The following is a 21,411-nucleotide window of genomic DNA, read 5'->3' on the forward strand; positions in this document are numbered from 1 at the left end:
CATCATCCTCATACCTCCTCCCTATATGTATGTATTCATGCAATTCAAAGACCTGCACAAATATGAAACAGATGTAGGAGCAGGACTGTTTTTCTCCACATAGCTCATATGAATTTAGAACTGATGAGCTTTTATTGGCGCTTTGCTGCCCAATACATCTCAGATACAACAGTGTCTAGTCCAGTATCTACCGTGTTTACCAGAGCAAACAGTAATGCAGTTACTTTAAATTTGAACTTGAAACAATTGTGTGTACAAAAAATAGTTGAATGTACTTAGTTCTTGGTAGCATTGGATATGAATACAACACTTATTGCAGCCAGCTTCTGCGTCTCTTTTACCCAGCCCTCTAGTTCTAAAATGTCTCTAATTTATAATCAAGATTTGTGCCACTGGTTGGCACATATTCCGCTAGCACACCAGCGCTGAGATTCTGAACTCCTCGGTTCGAAACTCGGCATTGCTCGGCATCTAGCGAGCATAACTGCCAGTGCCTGCAGGAGACACGGTTCTGCTAGGGCGAGATGACCGGACTATGTGCGTGGGGTCAAACGCTATGTAAGGACCCTGATTGGCAGATAAAGAGGCGCCTGTGCAGAGTGCCTACGTAAAAAAGTGTTCCGCAAAGGGCCATGCGCGGGTCGATGGAGGCGTGAGCAGCAATATACCCACCTCGACTGCAATCCCAGCAGCAGAAGACTACGCTAAATTGGGAGATAAATGGGACAGGTTCGTGGCAGGTCCAGTTTCACCGACGTAAGGCAGGAATACCCTGGACAGGGTGCCAATCCATCTCAGGGTTTCAGCCACCATAGATAGTCAATCATGTCTGTGTAGACACCCAGCCACCCGATAGCACCACGTCACAAAACCTGCAGTATTATATGGTATAGTACTATATTATTATTAAAATGGTTTTGAAAAATCTTAGATCACTGATATATTCTTGTAAACACAACTTATTAATGCCCCACATCCAACAGTCTCTTTATAATAATGGGTAGCAGCGTTGCTTACTTATGATTTAATTCAGTATATTTTGGAGAACCTTGTAATCTTCTAATAGTTTAAATGTCAACTTTGACTGGATTCGATTATACAGCTTAGAGCTTAAATGTATTTCCATAAAATGTATTTCTGTATTGATTTATTTAATTCAAAGAGCAAAAAGCTACAACTGTAGGGCGAGTAAAAAAAAAAAAATCATGCCATGCAGCCATGATGTTGTTTACCTTAGAGCGCCCTCTTGTGGCAAAGGTAAAATAGAGAAATTAAAACGGTGAGTAAAACGGTCAGGGAAAGAGGATACAACTACAAACTGTATTTAAATGAAGTTGTTTGGACAATATTTATACTCACATACCAAAAAGTAGAGATTAAAAATGGCTAAAATCCATAAATACACTTTACTTGGATCCAGATTGTTTTGGGGTGCCTTTCAACATGTGACCAAAGTTATGTGGACACCCCTTCTAGTTATTAAGTTTTAGATGTTTGTGCATTCCTAATAAGAAATAATAAAAAAGCCTAAAACATTTGTACAAAATACTAAAAGTTTATTTATTTTCTACACGAGTAAGAAAGTGAGCTCCCAAAAAGCTGTAATAAGAAGAACGTGAACCTCAAGAACCCCAGACCCCTAAACAAATCTGTTCTTGTTCCCTATAAAACTGGACAATAGTTCAGTTTATACGTCTGTGTACATTTGTTTTTGTTTGAACCTTGTTTGAAACAGCTGTGCTAAAGAAATGCTTCAGTGTCAACCCATTGTCACCACATCTGTATTGTATGTGTACTGCAAAAAGTGGTAAACCCTTCAAAATCTAAGCAATTTCTTAATAAACTCGTTGTAAGGGGTAGTAATCTAAACCCACCACCAATTTACACACATATTGCAAGAAAAGAACAACAAAAAAACTGAGCTAGTTCAGTGTTAGTTCAATGAGAACACAATACGCCCAAAAGTATGTGGACACCAGACCATAAGCTAGTCGCCACTTTCCATTTCAAAACCCTAGATTAGATCAGCTTTCTCACTTTTGTTGCATTTTTCCCCTAATTTTCCTCCAAATCTAGTCATATCCAATACCCGATGCAACCCCATTGCCTTATGCGTCCTCTCTACTGATGTTGACCTCCACTCTGACTGAGGAGAGCCGTGACTAACACGTGTGTAATGACCGACTGTATCTTTTTACCTGCACGAGACGAGTTCGTATGTGGATCAGCTTTGTGTATGGAGAGACACACCCTGATCACACATTATTCCCCAACCCTGTGCAGGTGCCGTCAATCAGCCAGCAGAGGTCGTAATAAGGAATCCCCTTCCTTGAACAACTCTCTGCTGGTAGCAGAGCTGAGTTTCGAACCGACGAGTCCGGTGTGCTAGCGTGTTTTACCTCTGCGCCACCTGAGCGCCCTCTGAAAAGCTTTTAGTCTTGCCTGGCCGGCAATTGACGGCAGTTACTATTCATCCCGAGGTATGCAGTAGGGTTGAGGTCAGGGCAATATGTGGGCCACTGGAGTTCCAGCAGACCAAACTCATCAAGCCAGGTCTATACAGACTTTGATTACCTAACAGAAAAGGGCCTTTAACAAGCTGTTGTCCACCTACTTTTGACCATATAGCATATTATTGAACTGGGTTTTAAATGTGCACAGCAGTCGTTTACGCCAAGAGCTTTGCAGACACAACTGGGCGTATCTAAGGGAGCGAATGCCGCCAATGCAATAGAGACTGGTATTGCCTGGTCGAGGACTACTTGAGTACAGCGTGTTCCCTGGTTCAAGGTACAACCTTCAAAGAGTTCACCACTGGCTGGTGTTGAGTCGGATGGGGCGAGCTAATCTGCCGTCCTGCCTATACAGCATGGACATAATGGCAGGAACAGTCTTAGAAAAAAATCAGTAGGGGGTCATTCATCGATAATGCAAAGTGCCAATTTAGAACAGTGGGAACAAATGGCAGCCATCAGCAATGGTAAATGGGTGTGATCAGTGCCACAGAACAGAGAGATGGGACCCGGGACACACTTTAGTCCTGAAGAAATTAACTGTTGCAACTGATCGCTTCAAAAGTATTGGGACACGATTAATCTTGGAATGATTGTAACTGTTATTGAGCTTCATTAGCCCAGTAATATTGTGACATTTTCAAACTGTGTATGGTAATCACACATACGATACACATACAGGTTAGGTTGACACGATGTGTGAACGTCCAGTGGGTGTGAAGGTGGTGTGTTCACATTCGGCTACGTCTCTTGGATCTGGATCGCGACGTGGCCTGGATGTCTTTGGTTTTCCCTCTCAACACCCTTCTGTCAATCGCAGGTGGATCCTCATCCTGCACCACCCCAACTGTGCTGGGCTCCATCTCTTCGTCTGCTATCATCTTCTCATCTTCTGGACCTTCTACGGTTACCTCCTTTGGTTTCGTTTCTTCCTCTCTCTCCGGAACCACAGTGCTCAGTCTCTTGGTTGCTTGTTTGGGGGATGGAGGTGCTGCTTCAATCCTGGTTTCTTGAAGAACCTGGATGTCGGGAGCCTCGTCTGAGCTTTTTCCACCTTCCTCAGTGTTTGGCAAAGACTTCTCCTCCTCCTCCTCCTCCTCTATGCTTCTGGAGTCATTTTCTTTCTTTGCAGAAGCTTGGCTCTCTTCCTTTGGAGGTGTGTCCATCATTTCCTCGTCCAGACCGTCCATGTCCTCAGCCCGTCCTTCCTCTTCATCAGCTGGAGATGCTTCATGATCTTCCTCAAGATCTTCCTCTTTGTCCTCCAGAACTGTAGAAACTGCTTTGTTTTCGTCATCGGTAGCAGAAGGAACCATGTCTTGATCCTCCTCAGGAGAAGGAGCTGCTTCCTTTTCCTCCTGGTCAGCAGCATCACCTACTTCAGGTTTCTCCTCAGCACCAGGAGACACTACATTACCATTTTCAGCTCCAGTTTCTTCACCTACAGGTATTATTTTCCTAAACTCCACATCTCCAGAGGGTTCATCATCAGCTGGTTGAGCCATTTCCTGTTCCTTGTCAATAGTAAGAGCTGCTTCCTGCTCTTCCTCGGCTGCAGCAGCTACGTCTGGTTCATCAGTCACAGCAGAAGTCATTCCTTCAGTAGCTGCTTTCTGCTGGTCCTCAGTTACGTGAGGTGCAGGAGAAACGTCTGGTTCCTCCTCAGCTGCAGTGGTCATGTCGTGATCCTCAGGAGCAGCTGACACTTCCGGTTGCTCCTCAACAAGAGGAGGATCTTCAAGTTGGTCCACAGGTGCAGGAGCCATTTCCACTTCATCAGGAACATTGGCATCATGTTTTACATCTTCATGGGCTGCCAGATCCTCTACTTCCCGTCCTTCTTCCTCAGCTGCAAGATTTCCATCTTCGAGTTGTACCTCAGCTATCGGATCTAATCCGACTTCCTGTTCCTCTGTGGTTGCATTGTCCAGCTTCTCTCCATCTAGAACATTTGAAGTGTCCACACGATCATCAGAGTCCTGTGGATGGACACAATATCAAAGGTTATTAAGGGAGTGCACCAAACAAACAGCAAACTTGGAAGATCTAATCACCTTTACTGCACGTGAATGATGTTCATCAGCCTCCTGCTCCACCTCCACCTCCATTTGCTCTTCTTTTCTGGCAGTGCCATTTTGGAGAAGGGATCCAACCTCCTCCATGTCTTCTTTCACCTCCTTCTGATCCTCAACCTGCTTCATAGTAACATTTACAGAGAGCACAGAAATGAGGCATGACAAACTGGATAACTCTTTTGGTTAGACCCTAATCCACCTGGATTGTATTCTGTAACAGTTAGTCGCTTTACATTTAGATCTTCGGCATTTAGCAGATGCTCTTATACAGAGCGACTTACAGAAGTGTTTCCACTTACTCTAGTTTAAGTAAACAACAGTCCAATGATACAAATCTGCTCAAACTCGGTTAGAACAAAGGTTTTTTATTAATATGCCATAGAAGGTTAGGTTAGGTTATAGAAGTGCATGTTATTGCTCAGCCCGAGTGCTTAATAAAAAGGTGGGTCTTTAATCATCTTTTGAAGAGATTGAAAGACAGGGGAAGTTCGTTCCACCACTTGGGTACCGGTACAGAGAAGAGCATTGATGCTTGTCTTCCTTGAGTTCTGGGTGGAGGATCAAGACGAGCAAGACTAGTGGCTCGGAGGCTGCGTGGTACAGAACTGAGTTTTACGAGTTCTCTAAGTAGGCGAGCATCATTGTTTCAAACTGAATGTTTAACTCCAACACGTGCATCAGTGGGAAGAGAACCCATCCGACCTTCCCTCCTTCAAACCCAGCCAATTGTGTTTGTGTAAACATGAGTTCAAACACACTGCAGTGGTGTGCCAGTGTGTTATAAACTGCTGCACCACCTGGGCAAAACTTAGAGCAGGGGTTTTCAACCTGGGGGGGGGGGCGGCGTGAGTACCTGTCCAGGGAGGGGCGCAACATTATGAGATTTTTTTACTTCTAAAACTAAAGCAATTCATTTTTCACCCACAGGAGACATATTTGATTAGTCTCGCTGACCACGCGCACACGCTTTGTTAGACCGTTGGCTAGCAAAACTTAAAAATAGGGCTAACAGTGAAGATAAATCAGTGACAAACACAATGACTGCTGTCATGGGTATATAGGACATGGGTGTGTGTGTGTCTTTAAGAGAGGTGTATAGTAGGAGATGCTCTATTCACAATATTGCTATAAGTGATTCAGGAGTCAATTCGTATGAATCTTATCAGTCATCTCTCCGTTTTTACTGTTATTGTTTGTTTATTAGAATTTTAACGTTATGTTTTACTCATGGTTACATTCATGACAGGAACGGTAGTTACTCCTTTCACAGGGTTCATCAGTACACAAGGTTATATCGAACACAGTCATGGACAATTTAGTGTCTCCAATTCACCTCACTTGCACGTCTTTGGACTGTGGGAGGAAACCGGAGCTCCCGGAGGAAACCCACACAGACACGGGGAGAACATGCAAACTCCACAGAGAAAGGACCCGGACCGCCCCACCTGGGGATCGAACCCAGGACCTTCTTGCTGTGAGGTGACAGTGCTACCCACTTAGCCACCGTGTCGCCCCTCAAAATAGGACTAACGGTGAAGATAATCAGTGACTAAAACAATGACTCCTGTTATTGGACATGGGTGTGTGTGTCTTTAAGAGGTGTATCATGGGAGATGCTCTGTTCACAATATCGCTATAAGTGATTCAGGAGTCGATTCGTATGAAGCGAAGCACAAGTTTCTCTTCTCAGTCATCGCTCCACTGTTATTAATGAATGCTGCGGTTTCAAATAAACACATGTTCGAGGTAGGCACACGGAGGGGGGGCGCATGTCCAAAAAGGTTGAAAAGCCCTAGCTTAGGGAATGGCTAGATGCAATGTTAAATGTTATTCCTTATGACAAGCTCAGGTTGATCTAGCTAGCTCACATGTACCTACTGTAGTAAAGTGGGATGAATGAATGAAAAAAACCTTGACCACAGAAAAACTTTTTGGCCCTATACCCACTGCCCTGTTGACATTTATATATTTATATTACAAAATAATGACTGTTTAATGCTTCCATCCATTATGGACTACATGTGGTGTATGTGTGTTACTAATGCTTTCACCTTTCCAGGAGTCTCAGAGCCCACTGATTCATCTACCGTCTGATTAGCAAGGACCAATTCTTCTTTCTTTTCTTCAGCCACCTCAACCCTGCAAACACACACCCACACTATTCAGAGCTTCAAACCTCATGCAGATCTTTCAGATTCTGCTTTACAATCTGTACAAAGGACAGCTCGAACGAGACATTCTTTCTTTGTGATGGTTAACCGTTTCACTTATTTGGCCATCACAGAACAAGGTGAAGTCACCCAGCTGAAAACGGTAGCGCTTGTAAGACAGCCATCCATTGATCTGTGTGTTTGATTTAAAAGTCCAGTCTATAGAAAAGTGAACACTGATTACAGACACCATGCCAAATGGATCTGCTTCATTACATTTTTAATTGGCTTACTTGCATATCTGTGCATAATCCCGTTCCAATTCTAATTTGTTTCTTTGGTTAAAAAGTGAAGTAAAGTGAAGTCTAAATTCCTTTAATAAACACTGACAATTGCGTCAAATGGGGTGCTTGAATGGTGCACCGATAAGAAGTATGCAAAACTTGTGAGTTTGAATCTCAGCAAAGCAATTGACCTGGCCGGGCATCCACACAAACAGGGGGTCTCTTTCTGCACAAAGAGGGTCTCTTTCTGCTTCCGCTGCTTTGGGACTGGTCCCAGTGCCTGCATGACTGTGTGGGAACCAAACATTGGCAAGTGATAAGAAGTGGCCACAGACTGGACGCATATAAGAAGTGAAGTGTAGTGATCCAGCTGTTCTTGATCAGATCAGGGGTTGTGCAAGTGGCAGCAGATTCACTGATTTAAAATGTCGAGTTGCGTTATTATGACCACCAGTGTTAATTTTGACAGCAAATTTTGATTTAGTTTTAGTCATAGTCTTTTGACTAAAATGTCATTTACTTTTAGTCGTAATTTAGTCATCTGAATTGTTTTAGTTTTAGTCGACTAATTATCATAAGAATATAGTCGACTAAATCTACAGTCGATTCAGTCGACTAAAATACATATTTGTTTGTTTATTAGGATTTTAACGTCATGTTTTTACACATTGGTTACATTCATGACAGGAACGGTAGTTACTCATCACACAAGTTTATATCGAACACAGTCATGGACAAATTTAGTATCTTCAATTCACCTCACTTGCACGTCTTTGGACTGTGGGAGGAAACCGGAGCACCCGGAGGAAACTCACGCAGACACGGGGAGAACATGCAAACTCCACACAGAAAGGACCCGGACCGCCCCACCTGGGGTTCGAACCCAGGACCTTGTTGCTGTGAGGCGACAGCACAACCCACTTAGCCACCGTGCCGCCCTAAAATAAATATAAAGGGTGTAAAATGTAAATGCTTTTTTATCACTTCCCTTAAATTATTTAAGTCATTATATACACTTACACAAAATGAAACATTTTAACCAGTTATGGAATATTATTAATGTTTGAATGTGCAATACACACAAAAACAGATTTAACTTATTTCAAACATCTTTATTTACCTGACCTTGCTTATTGAGCATAACAATAACAAAATATTAATGACCAGTAAGCCTGCTCTGCCTGAAACATATATGCATTGTTTATAACAAATTGCATATTACATTCTTTATAAAACTGGGTACCGTTAAAGCAGCTGTGACATTATGATGCCATTATTACTGCCAGCAGTGCCAGATGTTGTTTCAGATTTGTTGTGTTTTTACCCTAGATCGTCGCCCCACATGGTTTACACATCCTTTTGTTTTTCATGACGTCAAATGAGAAATGTGTCCATATATCGACTCTCCTCTTTCTCCCTGTTGACATTGTGGAGTTAACCTGGTTCCATGAGTAAAGCCAGTTTACAGGCTAGTCTGGTCTTCCCGGGTTTAGATCAAATGTGTGCGAGTGTGGTCTTACCGCGGTACTGTAAAAGATTAGTATTGATTGGATGGCTAATCGGCTTGTCCCGCCCCTCCACATACGCTAAAGTAGTTATGATTGGATCTCTTTCTAACTTGTCCCTACCTTCCACAAAACTAAATCAGTTATTGGATGTCGTCCCTGCCAAACATTTTCGTCTCGTTTTTATTCGTTGACGAAAGTGTCGATTCATTTAGTCACAGTTTTTATCCTTTTTTGTAGTTTTTATTTAGTTTTCGTCTCGTTTTCGTCATGAAAAAAAGGTTCGTTGACGAAAACTATGACGAAAATCATTCGTCAACGAAATTAACACTGATGACCACCAGCTAATATCCAGAGAAAACACAGTGTGCAGCATGAACAGCACCTAGACAGGCTGGGAGTGACTCAATAAGGTTCTGGTAGGTCATAACAGGTATCTGGAACCATGCTGACTGCAGTGCATCCCACAGCTGCTGGACGGTGAGTGGGAGAGGATCCATAGAGCGAACTCGATGATCGAGGTCCCGCAGATGCTCAATTGAGTTCATGTCTGGGGAATCAGAGGGCCAGGGTAGTACTTGAAAGTCTTGGTCATGCTCTTCCAACCAATACGGGACATTTCTAGCCGTGTGGCATGTCACATTGTCTTGCTGGAAGATCCCATCCCCCCCCCCAGGGAAGACAATTTTTCCCATGGTACTTTTACCCATGACAGCAACGAGGGATATACAGTGTATCACAAAAGTGAGTACACCCCTCACATTTCTGCAAATATTTCATTATATCTTTTCATGGGACAACACTATAGAAATAAAACTTGTATATAACTTATAGTAGTCAGTGTACAGCTTGTATAGCAGTGTAGATTTACTGTCTTCTGAAAATAACTCAACACACAGCCATTAATGTCTAAATGGCTGGCAACATAAGTGAGTACACCCCACAGTGAACATGTCCAAATTGTGCCCAAAGTGTCAATATTTTGTGTGACCACCATTATTATCCAGCACTGCCTTAACCCTCCTGGGCATGGAATTCACCAGAGCTGCACAGGTTGCTACTGGAATCCTCTTCCACTCCTCCATGATGACATCACGGAGCTGGTGGATGTTAGACACCTTGAACTCCTCCACCTTCCACTTGAGGATGCGCCACAGGTGCTCAATTGGGTTTAGTCCATCACCTTTACCTTCAGGTTCCTCAGCAAGGCAGTTGTCATCTTGAAGGTTGTGTTTGGGGTCGTTATCCTGTTGGAAAACTGCCATGAGGCCCAGTTTTCGAAGGGAGGGGATCATGCTCTGTTTCAGAATGTCACAGTACATGTTGGAATTCATGTTTCCCTCAATGAACTGCAGCTCCCCAGTGCCTGCAGCACTCATGCAGCCCAAGACCATGATGCTACCACCACCATGCTTGACTGTAGGCAAGATACAGTTGTCTTGGTACTTCTCACCAGGGCGCCGCCACACATGCTGGACACCATCTGAGCCAAACAAGTTTATCTTGGTCTCGTCAGACCACAGGGCATTCCAGTAATCCATGTTCTTGGACTGCTTGTCTTCAGCAAACTGTTTGCGGGCTTTCTTGTGCGTCAGCTTCCCTCTGGGATGACGACCATGCAGACCGAGTTGATGCAGTGTGCGGTGTATGGTCTGAGCACTGACAGGCTGACCTCCCACGTCTTCAACCTCTGCAGCAATGCTGGCAGCACTCATGTGTCTATTTTTTAAAGCCAACCTCTGGATATGATGCCGAACACGTGGACTCAACTTCTTTGGTCGACCCTGGCGAAGCCTGTTCCGAGTGGAACCTGTCCTGGAAAACCGCTGTATGACCTTGGCCACCATGCTGTAGCTCAGTTTCAGGGTGTTAGCAATCTTCTTATAGCCCAGGCCATCTTTGTGGAGAGCAACAATTCTATTTCTCACATCCTCAGAGAGTTCTTTGCCATGAGGTGCCATGTTGAATATCCAGTGGCCAGTATGAGAGAATTGTACCCAAAACACCAAATTTAACAGCCCTGCTCCCCATTTACACCTGGGACCTTGACACATGACACCAGGGAGGGACAACGACACATTTGGACACAATTTGGACATGTTCACTGTGGGGTGTACTCACTTATGTTGCCAGCTATTTAGACATTAATGGCTGTGTGTTGAGTTATTTTCAGAAGACAGTAAATCTACACTGCTATATAAGCTGTACACTGACTACTCTAAGTTATATCCAAGTTTCATGTCTATAGTGTTGTCCCATGAAAAGATATAATCAAATATTTGCAGAAATGTGAGGGGTGTACTCACTTTTGTGATACACTGTATGTGCAGACAGCCTATCGCACACCTCATGTACCCGCTATGCCAGCTCACGAAAGTAGGAAAGAGGCAACGTTCACACAGGCGGCTCAAATCAGGTTCGAGCCTGATTCACGACACATTAAATATTTTCTTGGACAATTTAGTGTCTCCAATTCACCTCACTTGCATGTCTTTGGACAGTGGGAGGAAACCGGAGCTCCCGGAGGAAACCCACATGGACACGGGGACACGGCTTTCACAGCATAGCACAGACATGCAACACACAACTCTTCATCTGTCTTGTTCATAACTGTCTGCACCAAATATGTTTAAAACCATGATTTGACACTGTACTAATGTAAAACACAACACAAGAAGAAATGCATGCTGGTAGCAAGCTAACTGGCTGTCTTTTGCCTCCAGATTACTTAAGTCAATGCCATTGCAACCAACCCAGACTAATCAGATATGGGCAGTTTGAGTAATTTGAGTAAGAACCAGGCTACCCATAAAAAGGGCCAGGCAGGCACAGGGGAACATGGAAAACTCTTTAAAGAAAGTTGGTCTGAGGCCATTCAACCAGCTGCTCTGTCATGCCACTCCAAAAATAATATGAACGTGAATCAAGGATTCAGGATAGAGTGGTCTACAGACCTGTTCATCTTCTCCGGTCGGCTCTCCTCTTCATTTATCCCTGCTTCATCCCTCAGACGTTTTCTTCGCTTGTATTCACTGTTCTGACTGCGCACGACTGGTGCCGACGTCTCTGTACAGAGAGAGATTTTAAAGACAATCCAGACAATCAAGGATTGTTTTGATACCATCGTTCTGTCTACATACCTTCTGCTTCTTTGTGAGACTGTTTGACAACAATGACTTCCTCCTGTGAAAAAGCAAATGACACCATGAGCTGTCTATTGTTTCTTTCAGTAGTCTGTATATCATAGATGTATTGTTAAGGATGAATATAAGAAGTGAATATGGACAAATAAACAGGCAAAACAGGTGAATTCTGATAGACATAATGACTGAGGTCAGGAGTTTTGGCCACACACATCAAATCATGTCAAATGGTGCATAAATTAATAGAGATGCATGAGTACCGATACTGGTATCGGGTATTTGCACGTTTGCACGTTGCCTAGTGCACGTTGCTGCGTTATGCCTAGTTCACACTACACGATTTCTGCCCTGATTGTCGCTCAGCGACTGGTCGGCGCTAGATTTGCCGGCTCGGGAGCAACTCGGACCCAGTTCACTCGGCGATCAAAACTCGGCTCTCGGTCGCCAAGTGTGAATTATCCCACAACCGAGCGCTCGGCGACCGGATCGAGTTTTCTAGCACGTCAGATATCTGATCTGAGATGTGCGACTGGGAATGAGTGACATGTCGAACAGCCAATGAGAACGCAGGATACGGTGTGAGGGGAAACACAGGAGAGGAGTGTAAACAGGTGGGACAGGGGCATAATATAGTTTATATCAGAACACACCGGCACACACACACGTTTTACAGTATTTCTGACCTGATCGTTCTCTACAAAACATAACAACAAAACACCAACATTGCAAAAATATTTATTAACCTCCAACTCACTACAGAACAATCCATGCTGTTCGTGTTGCCAAATCCACTCAGATTCATTTATTTTTCCTCCTTGATTTCATCACATCAGCGCACAAACACTTTGATCACTCGCTACTTGTTGACGTGCATTTTTGGACGTGGTATCATTAAACTTCTCGTCACTTCTCACGTGTGTTTTTGTTTTAAAAAAAACGGTATTCTAAATAGGTATTGGTATCGGTATCGGCAAGTACAAAAATACATGTACTTGTACTCGGTTGGGAAAAAAATGGTATTGATGCATCCCTATAAATTAATAAAGAAATGTAAAAAAATAAACCAAATTTGAAGAACCTGTTGTTTGTGTCCCTGTGCATAAAGCAAGGTCCATAAAACATAGTTTGACAAGGTCGGTGGGGGTGAACTAAAGTGACCAGCACAGAGCGCTGACCTTAACCCCATTTTACATTTACAGACTGAATTAAACATCAGAGCCGAGCATCACTGCATGACCTTGCTTGCAAACGCTCTTTTACCTTATGGGCACAGATTGGTACCAACAACCATGCCACAGTCAAAGTTATGATCACATTTTCCCCCTTTTCCATTTCTAATAAATGAAAAGGTCTTCAGGTGGCCATAATAAAGTGGCCAGCAGGTGTAGTTGATAATCCTAACGTTGGTGTGTATTAACCAACATCCTGCATGTCTTTTACTCCTCTACCGAGAGTGGTTTACAGCTTAAATGTTGCAAAAAAGAAAGCAGTGTTATTGATAAAACGATCTTACTGTGATGTCAAGGCTGGTTTCCTCCATCGATGCCAACTCCTCGTCTGCCATCTTTCCATTCTGACCAGCGTCCTTAGTGCGCCCAGCATCAGCTTCATCACAAAGCACACAAATTCCATGAATAAACGGCTTATGAATGAAAAACTATTAGAAAATCTGTTGCTGTTGTTGTCAAATTATTCAGTCGCATAAAAGAGAGCTGGACAAAAGTTCATTTTAAAATAAATAACCTTTTAATCTGATTCAAAAGTTAGTTTTAATTAAAAATAAAGCAATGTCACAAGAACCTGTTCCCTACCCCTAACAGGCACTCTTATTTAACCGGACAGTATAGCTCAGAGGTTGAACAGATGAGTTGAAAGTGTTTACCATTGAATGGCACGGAGGCTAGTTTGGTGGCCAGTCTTGCCCTCTGATAGGGGCCACCAACTCCTTGGACCTCCCAGAGCAGGTTCACGTCAGCCGGGTAACGTTCCAGGTAGCGCCTACACACTGAAAACATGGTCTATATGGTCATATCCAAATGACTTCTATATGAACAAAAGTATACCGAGTTCAACAACTAAAAGTGCACCATTAAACACACCTTTAAAAAATACCTTAAAACTCAACGCCTTTTAAACTCTACGCCACTCCCAGAACCAATTGATGCTGAGTTTCAAGGTACCACATATACATATTTTAATTGTAAAATCAATTGTAAACTGACAGGAAGCTCTCATACCATTGGCCATAGCAGGGGGCAAAGGATATTTCACACCAAGCTCATGCTCTTCAAAAGAATCCACAAAGTCCTCCAACATCTGTAGCCCATGGTTCTTTCCCCGGTGAGCTTTCCTCACAAATATGGAGTCCATAACAGGAAGGAAGTAGCACTGCCTTGTAGAGTTATTACAAACGCTACCTGCCAAGGGTGCCAAAACACTGTTAACATGCAGGAAAATAACATGCCACATTAATGCGTAAATAGGTAGATGTTAAGAAGGCAAACGGACCTTTGGATTTAACCGAGTAAAAGCCCACTGCCTCGCCATCCTTCCAGAAAATTTTAGCATAGTCATTTGCACCATGGCACAGGAATGGCACCTCTCCAGAGGCCATCTCATTAGCGCGGTAAACAATTCGATTCAACACATACAGGACGATCCTCTCACCCACAGACCTGACCTAGGAATGAGTCAATAAAAACAGACTGTAAACGAATAAGAATAGAGCAGATATACAAGTAAGCAGGACTACTAACTAGTCCATAAAATCGATCGTCCAGACAATGCAATTAAAAAGTCTTAAGCCAGCCAGTCTACTTTTTTCTGGATTTTTATCTTCTAAGCTAGTCATATCCAAGTCCCAATTGAAAACTCCCGAACTGGGGACGTGTCCAACTTTTTAAAGTTTCAGTCCACTTATTACTCCCAAATTCATTACATTTCCTTAAATACTTGCATCCAAGCATACCTTTACACCATATCTTACTTTATTTTTACATAAATGTACATGTTGTACTTTAATTATAGCATATGAAACACATTCAAGCACAAACAAGAACTCTCCAAACCGAAAGAAACAAGGGCTTATTATGAGTTTGACAGAATCATTGATTACACCAGTTAAAACGTAGGGCATCAGACACCAAGCATTTACTCACTCGCTCCTTACCGGCAGTAACCCCACTTTACCAGTTGTGCCAACATGCGACCAACATATTCACATAAATAATCCCATGTAAAAAATTTAATCTAATTTACACACAACAATCCCCCATACACACACAACAATTCTATTTGTGAAGCCCCTCAAGTACAGTGATCAGATCAAAAATAAATAAATCATAACCCATCACGGCACACTCCCAGCATACTTATCAACCACCCCGGTTTTCCCAACAGGTTCATTTTAAACTTAGGAACTCTCTCTGGAGTAATACCTCGATCGGGCCTTCTCGTGTAGGGCTGGCCGTTTTGAGAATGTCTTCTACAGCAAACCACTGATTTTCCAAAAATAAAGCCACAGCTAGAGGGGGAAAGACAAAGAAAGAGAATAAACAGGGCAAAATGATGTGGACACCCCAACTTATTACTAACATTGAGTATTTTAGCTACACCAATAGCTAGAAAGGTGTATAAATCCCATGTTTAGTGATCCTGCAATCTATTGTTGTGGTTTTGTAGCTCTTTAATAAGAATGACTCACAAGCTTATGGTCAGGTGTCTATATACTTTTTTTGTGTATTAGAATTTGTCATATATATATATACAGATGTACAGTACAACAACAACATTTTCATGCATCCCAGCTCGTTTGGAAGCTGGGGTCAGAGCACAGTGGATGGCAGTGCATGGCAGAGCTGGGATTCGAACTCTCACCCTTCAATCAATAGCCCAAAGCTCTATCCACTAGGCTACCACTGTCCCAAAATAAGTGTAAACTAGTGTAAGACAAGTAAATTAATCCTTACCTGTGAACTGGTCCTGTGGTGTGAAAAGAGCCAGGACTTTGTGCTGGTCATCGGCCCCATACAGAGGAACAAAGCCCACAGTGGACAGACTGATCTCAACCTACAAGGGTTACAGTTATTACATCAGGCAGCGAGATCAACAGTTCTTATACATTTGATAAATGTCAATTCTAAAAAGCTACCAGGAGCAAACTGCATAAAAATTAATTTCATTAATATTTGGATGTACTTAAATAAGTACTGAAAGAACTACAGGGGTTGGACAAAATAACTGAAACACCTGTCATTTTAGTGTGGGAGGTTTCATGGCTAAATTGGACCAGTCTGGTGGCCAATCTTCATTAATTGCACATTGCACCAGTAAGAGCAGAGTGTGAAGGTTCAATTAGCAGGGTAAGAGCACAGTTTTGCTTAAAATATTGCAATGCACACAACATTATGGGTGACATACCAGAGTTCAAAAGAGGACAAATTGTTGGTGCACGTCTTGCTGGCGCATCTGTGACCAAGACAGCAAGTCTTTGTGATGTATCAAGAGCCACGGTATCCAGGGTAATGTCAGCATACCACCAAGAAGGACAAACCACATCCAACAGGATTAACTGTGGACGCAAGAGGAAGCTGTCTGAAAGGGATGTTCGGGTGCTAACCCGGATTGTATCCAAAAAACATAAAACCACGGCTGCCCAAATCACGGCAGAATTAAATGTGCACCTCGACTCTCCTGTTTCCACCAGAACTGTCCGTCGGAAGCTCCACAGGGTCAATATACACGGCCGGGCTGCTATAGCCAAACCTTTGGTCACTCGTGCCAATGCCAAACGTCGGTTTCAATGGTGCAAGGAGCGCAAATCTTGGGCTGTGGACAATGTGAAACATGTATTGTTCTCTGATGAGTCCACCTTTACTGTTTTCCCCACATCCGGGAGAGTTACGGTGTGGAGAAGCCCCAAAGAAGCGTACCACCCAGACTGTTGCATGCCCAGAGTGAAGCATGGGGGTGGATCAGTGATGGTTTGGGCTGCCATATCATGGCATTCCCTTGGCCCAATACTTGTGCTAGATAGGTGCGTCACTGCCAAGGACTACCGAACCATTCTGGAGGACCATGTGCATCCAATGGCGGTGCCGTGTATCAGGATGACAATGCACCAATACACACAGCAAGACTGGTGAAAGATTGGTTTGATGAACATGAAAGTGAAGTTGAACATCTCCCATGGCCTGCACAGTCACCAGATCTAAATATTATTGAGCCACTTTGGGGTGTTTTGGAGAAGCGAGTCAGGAAACGTTTTCCTCCACCAGCATCACGTAGTGACCTGGTCACTATCCTGCAAGAAGAATGGCTTAAAAATCCCTCTGACCACTGTGCAGGACTTGTATATGTCATTTCCAAGACGAATTGACGCTGTATTGGCCGCAAAAGGAGGCCCTACACCATACTAATAAATTGTTGTGGTCTAAAACCAGGTGTTTCAGTTTCATTGTCCAACCCCTGTATTTCAGTATGGGTGCCTGACTGCAAGTTTAAAACTCCATTCATTTGCTTCTTTGTTAAGGGCTTCCAGGTGGAGCAGCAGGATAACTTGCTAGCACACCAGCGCCTAGATTCTGAGCTCCCGGGCACCCTCTAGCCAGCACATTTGGGTAATGCTGTATAAGGACCTTGGTTGCCCAGGGCGCCTGTACAGACAGTGAAGAAGTGCAGAGATCGGGGCGTGGCTCTCTGTATGTAAATCCACTGAAATGGGAGAATAAGAAGGGATTGGTGGACTGCACACACATCTAAGGGAGTGTGTGTCAGGTGAATAAACACACTCCTTGGACACCACTGGGGTCCCCAGCAGCGGATTTGCTGACAGGGTGCTAAGCCACTCTACCTCAGATATATGCAGTCCTGTCTATGTAGATGCCCAGCTGGCCAATATCACCACCGAGATTCGAACCCAGGCTAGCGCAACAGAATACTGCGCCTCCAGAGGGAGCAACGTTGGCCGGTAGGTTGCACTGTTATGAGATTGAGTGTTACCTCCTTTCCACTGGGCAGTGTGAAGTGCTGAGCGTGGTCTGGATTGCTGTACAGCAGCTTATTCATGTAGCTATGGGCTAAGGTCTCAAGCTCCCCATGCCTTAAAGTGTCCAGCACATCCACAGGGAACTCCATCCCTGAAAAGAGAAAAGGTCAACGTTTAAGGAGTACCCAACATAATAATAATGGATCATTCTCAGTACTGCAGTGACACTGATATGGTGGTGGTGTGTTAGTGTGTGTGAGTGAATAGTCCACCAACCAAAAAATATCCAGCCAACAGCGCCCCGTGACCACTGGTGAAAGTCTAGAAGATGACCGACTCAAACAGCAGCAACAGATGAGCGATCGTCTCTGACTTTACATCTACAAGGTGGACCAACTAGGTAGGAGTGTCTAATAGAGTGGACAGTGAGTGGACACGGTGTTTAAAATCTCTATCAGCGCTGCTGTGTCTGATCCACTCATACCAGCACAACACACACTAACACACCACCACCATGTCAGTGTCACTGCAGTGCTGAGAATGACACACCACCTGAATAATACCTGCTCTGTAGTGGTCTTTTAGGGGTCCTGACCATTGAAGAACAGGGTGAAAGCAGGTTAAAAAAGTATGTAGAGAAATAGAACTACAAAGTGCTTCTATATATCTATAAGTGGAGCTGATAAAATGGACCGTGAGCGTAGAAACAAGGAGGTGGTTTTAATGTTACGGCTGATCGGTGTATATGTGTGTGTGTAAAAGGCAAGCAAGTGTAACAAATAGATGGAGAAGTGTGTGTGTACGCTCGTGCTGTGTTTCTTAGCTCCTGCTGGGAAATTAACAAGCTTGCTGAGGGAAAGGTGTCATCGCAAAATTTCTAGCACACGTTCTCTAATTAGAAAGCGCTGCACCGCTAATATCGTCTCTCACGAAACTGAAGTGCATAACAATCGAAATCCATGCCAATAGCAGACAGAAATGCAGGCCTAAAAGCCATTCACAGACACACACACACACACAACTGTACAGCCTGCTGGCTGTTTTTCCAGCAGCAGCGTCCTCAATGATTCACAAACTGTCACACAGTATCTCCGTCACATTGCTAATCAGAGCGAGTGTCTCGCATACACACCCAAAAAACACACACACCAGACTCATTCCACGACACAAAAGCAAGCACTCACAAGCAACAGTTAAATGAGGTGAAATATTATGTAAGAAAAATAAAAACAAAGAGATTGCCACTAAAACCGCTCAATAACCGGCAGCTGCGTTGCTGGATTACATGCGACAGGAAATGAATCAGGAAGCAGAAGATCATAGGATGAGCTCGGAATGCGAAAACCTGATCACTGTACCATGCAACTTCAAAATACTAAGATCTTCATTTTCAGATTATTACGTCTGGCATAAAAACTTAACACTTAAAATAAGTTCGTTAAAAAATAAAATCGGTTCGTTTACCATCGAGCTCTACAGGAACCTGAATCTTGTCGAGACTCGTCAGTTTTGTAGATTTGCCTCAAAATGTAATTTGAGTCGTTTGAGAGAGTGAATAAAGCAAAAACAGGGTGCGAGTGCAAACACAGTGGTAGAGAAATACATATCTTGTAATTGATATACACATAAGTGCATATATTTACTCAATAATGATTGAATTTGACGTGTATTTTGACAACATGTATTTTGGTGTGGGATATTATGCTAGCCCACCACAGGGTTCGAATCTCAGCGATGCTATCAGCTGGTCAGGCGTCTACACATGACTGGCTACTAGGGATGTAATGATACACTCTACCCATACGATACGATGCGATTCACGATACTGATACACGATAAGTTTCCTTTTATTATTCTCTTTAAAAAAGAAAATATCGGCCGCTCAGGTGGCGCACACGCTGCAACCAGGCTGGGATCTCGAATACATCGTATCGAATCTCAGCTCTGCCTTGCCGGCTGAAGGCTGAGCGGCCACATGAACAACGATTGGCCGGTTGTTCAGGTGGCCGGGACTAAGCCGGATATGGGTCTCTCTCTGTCAGACTGGTGCAATAAGACCTCTGCTGGCTGATTGCACAAAGATAAGGAAGGAGTGCTCTTAGGGTGTGTCTCTCCGTACACAACGCTAGGTGGCACAACACTCGTCAATGTGTGGGTGATAAGATGCATGCGGCTTGCTGCCCACGTGTCGGAGGGGGCGTGGGTTAGCTTCATTCTCCTCAATCAGAACAGAGATCTGCATATACAGTGTATCACAAAAGTGAGTACACCCCTCACATTTCTGCAGATATTTAAGTATATCTTTTCATGGGACAACACTGACAAAATGACACTTTGACACAATGAAAAGTAGTCTGTGTGCAGCTTATATATAAGTGTAAATTTATTCTTCCCTCAAAATAACTCAATATACAGCCATTAATGTCTAAACCACCGGCAACAAAAGTGAGTACACCCCTTAGTGAAAGTTCCTGAAGTGTCAATATTTTGTGTGGCCACCATTATTTCCCAGAACTGCCTTAACTCTCCTGGGCATGGAGTTTACCAGAGCTTCACAGGTTGCCACTGGAATGCTTTTCCACTCCTCCATGACGACATCACGGAGCTGGCGGATATTCGAGACTTTGCGCTCCTCCACCTTCCGCTTGAGGATGCCCCAAAGATGTTCTATTGGGTTTAGGTCTGGAGACATGCTTGGCCAGTCCATCACCTTTACCCTCAGCCTCTTCAATAAAGCAGTGGTCGTCTTAGAGGTGTGTTTGGGGTCATTATCATGCTGGAACACTGCCCTGCGACCCAGATTCCGGAGGGAGGGGATCATGCTCTGCTTCAGTATTTCACAGTACATATTGGAGTTCATGTGTCCCTCAATGAAATGTTACTCCCCAACACCTGCTGCACTCATGCAGCCCCAGACCATGGCATTCCCACCACCATGCTTGACTGTAGGCATGACACACTTATCTTTGTACTCCTCACCTGATTGCCACCACACATGCTTGAGACCATCTGAACCAAACAAATTAATCTTGGTCTCATCAGACCATAGGACATGGTTCCAGTAATCCATGTCCTTTGTTGACATGTCTTCAGCAAACTGTTTGTGGGCTTTCTTGTGTAGAGACTTCAGAAGAGGCTTCCTTCTGGGGTGACAGCCATGCAGACCAATTTGATGTAGTGTGCGGCGTATGGTCCGAGCACTGACAGGCTGACCCCCCACCTTTTCAATCTCTGCAGCAATGCTGACAGCACTCCTGCGCCTATCTTTCAAAGACAGCAGTTGGATGTGACGCTGAGCACGTGCACTCAGCTTCTTTGGACGACCAACACGAGGTCTGTTCTGAGTGGACCCTGCTCTTTTAAAACGCTGGATGATCTTGGCCACTGTGCTGCAGCTCAGTTTCAGGGTGTTGGCAATCTTCTTGTAGCCTTGGCCATCTTCATGTAGCGCAACAATTCGTCTTTTAAGATCCTCAGAGAGTTCTTTGCCATGAGGTGCCATGTTGGAACTTTCAGTGACCAGTATGAGTGTGAGAGCTGTACTACTAAATTGAACACACCTGCTCCCTATGCACACCTGAGACCTAGTAACACTAACAAATCACATGACATTTTGGAGGGAAAATGACAAGCAGTGCTCAATTTGGACATTTAGGGGTATAGTCTCTTAAGGGTGTACTCACTTTTGTTGCCGGTGGTTTAGACATTAATGGCTGTATATTGAGTTATTTTGAGGGAAGAATAAATTTACACTT

At 43.7% G+C, this 21,411-nt stretch overlaps 1 protein-coding gene across 2 annotated transcripts; it reads right to left on the minus strand.

Moving 5' to 3' along the window:
- Positions 1–1,546: 1,546 nt before the first annotated feature.
- fam169ab (family with sequence similarity 169 member Ab) lies at positions 1,547–17,805 on the minus strand. 2 transcript variants are annotated; one of them, XM_063011468.1, is made up of 12 exons: positions 17,671–17,805; positions 15,639–15,738; positions 15,108–15,193; positions 14,179–14,350; positions 13,908–14,087; positions 13,553–13,675; positions 13,184–13,275; positions 11,668–11,710; positions 11,482–11,593; positions 6,640–6,727; positions 4,568–4,705; positions 1,547–4,492 (listed from the first exon to the last, which is right to left on the minus strand). In XM_063011468.1, the coding sequence occupies exons 1-12, from the start codon at positions 17,803–17,805 to the stop codon at positions 3,245–3,247; spliced, it is 2,517 nt and encodes an 838-aa protein (XP_062867538.1). In that variant the 3' UTR covers positions 1,547–3,244. The 2 variants fall into 2 exon arrangements, with proteins under 2 accessions (XP_062867538.1, XP_062867537.1); XM_063011467.1 differs by having other exon boundaries at positions 4,568–4,708.
- Positions 17,806–21,411: the final 3,606 nt, after the last annotated feature.

This window comes from Trichomycterus rosablanca, chromosome 16 (assembly GCF_030014385.1).
Source record: "Trichomycterus rosablanca isolate fTriRos1 chromosome 16, fTriRos1.hap1, whole genome shotgun sequence".
Taxonomy (NCBI): Eukaryota; Metazoa; Chordata; class Actinopteri; order Siluriformes; family Trichomycteridae; genus Trichomycterus; species Trichomycterus rosablanca.

Coding starts and splice junctions, on each gene's coding strand:
- fam169ab (XM_063011467.1), bottom strand. CDS start 17,805: ATGGAGTTCCCTGTGGATGTGCTGGACACTTTAAGGCATGGGGAGCTT. Junction 15,739..17,670: donor CACTGCCCAGTGGAAAGGAG/GTAACACTCAAT, acceptor TAACCCTTGTAG/GTTGAGATCAGTCTGTCCAC. Junction 4,709..6,639: donor GCTCTGAGACTCCTGGAAAG/GTGAAAGCATTA, acceptor GTTACTATGAAG/CAGGTTGAGGATCAGAAGGA.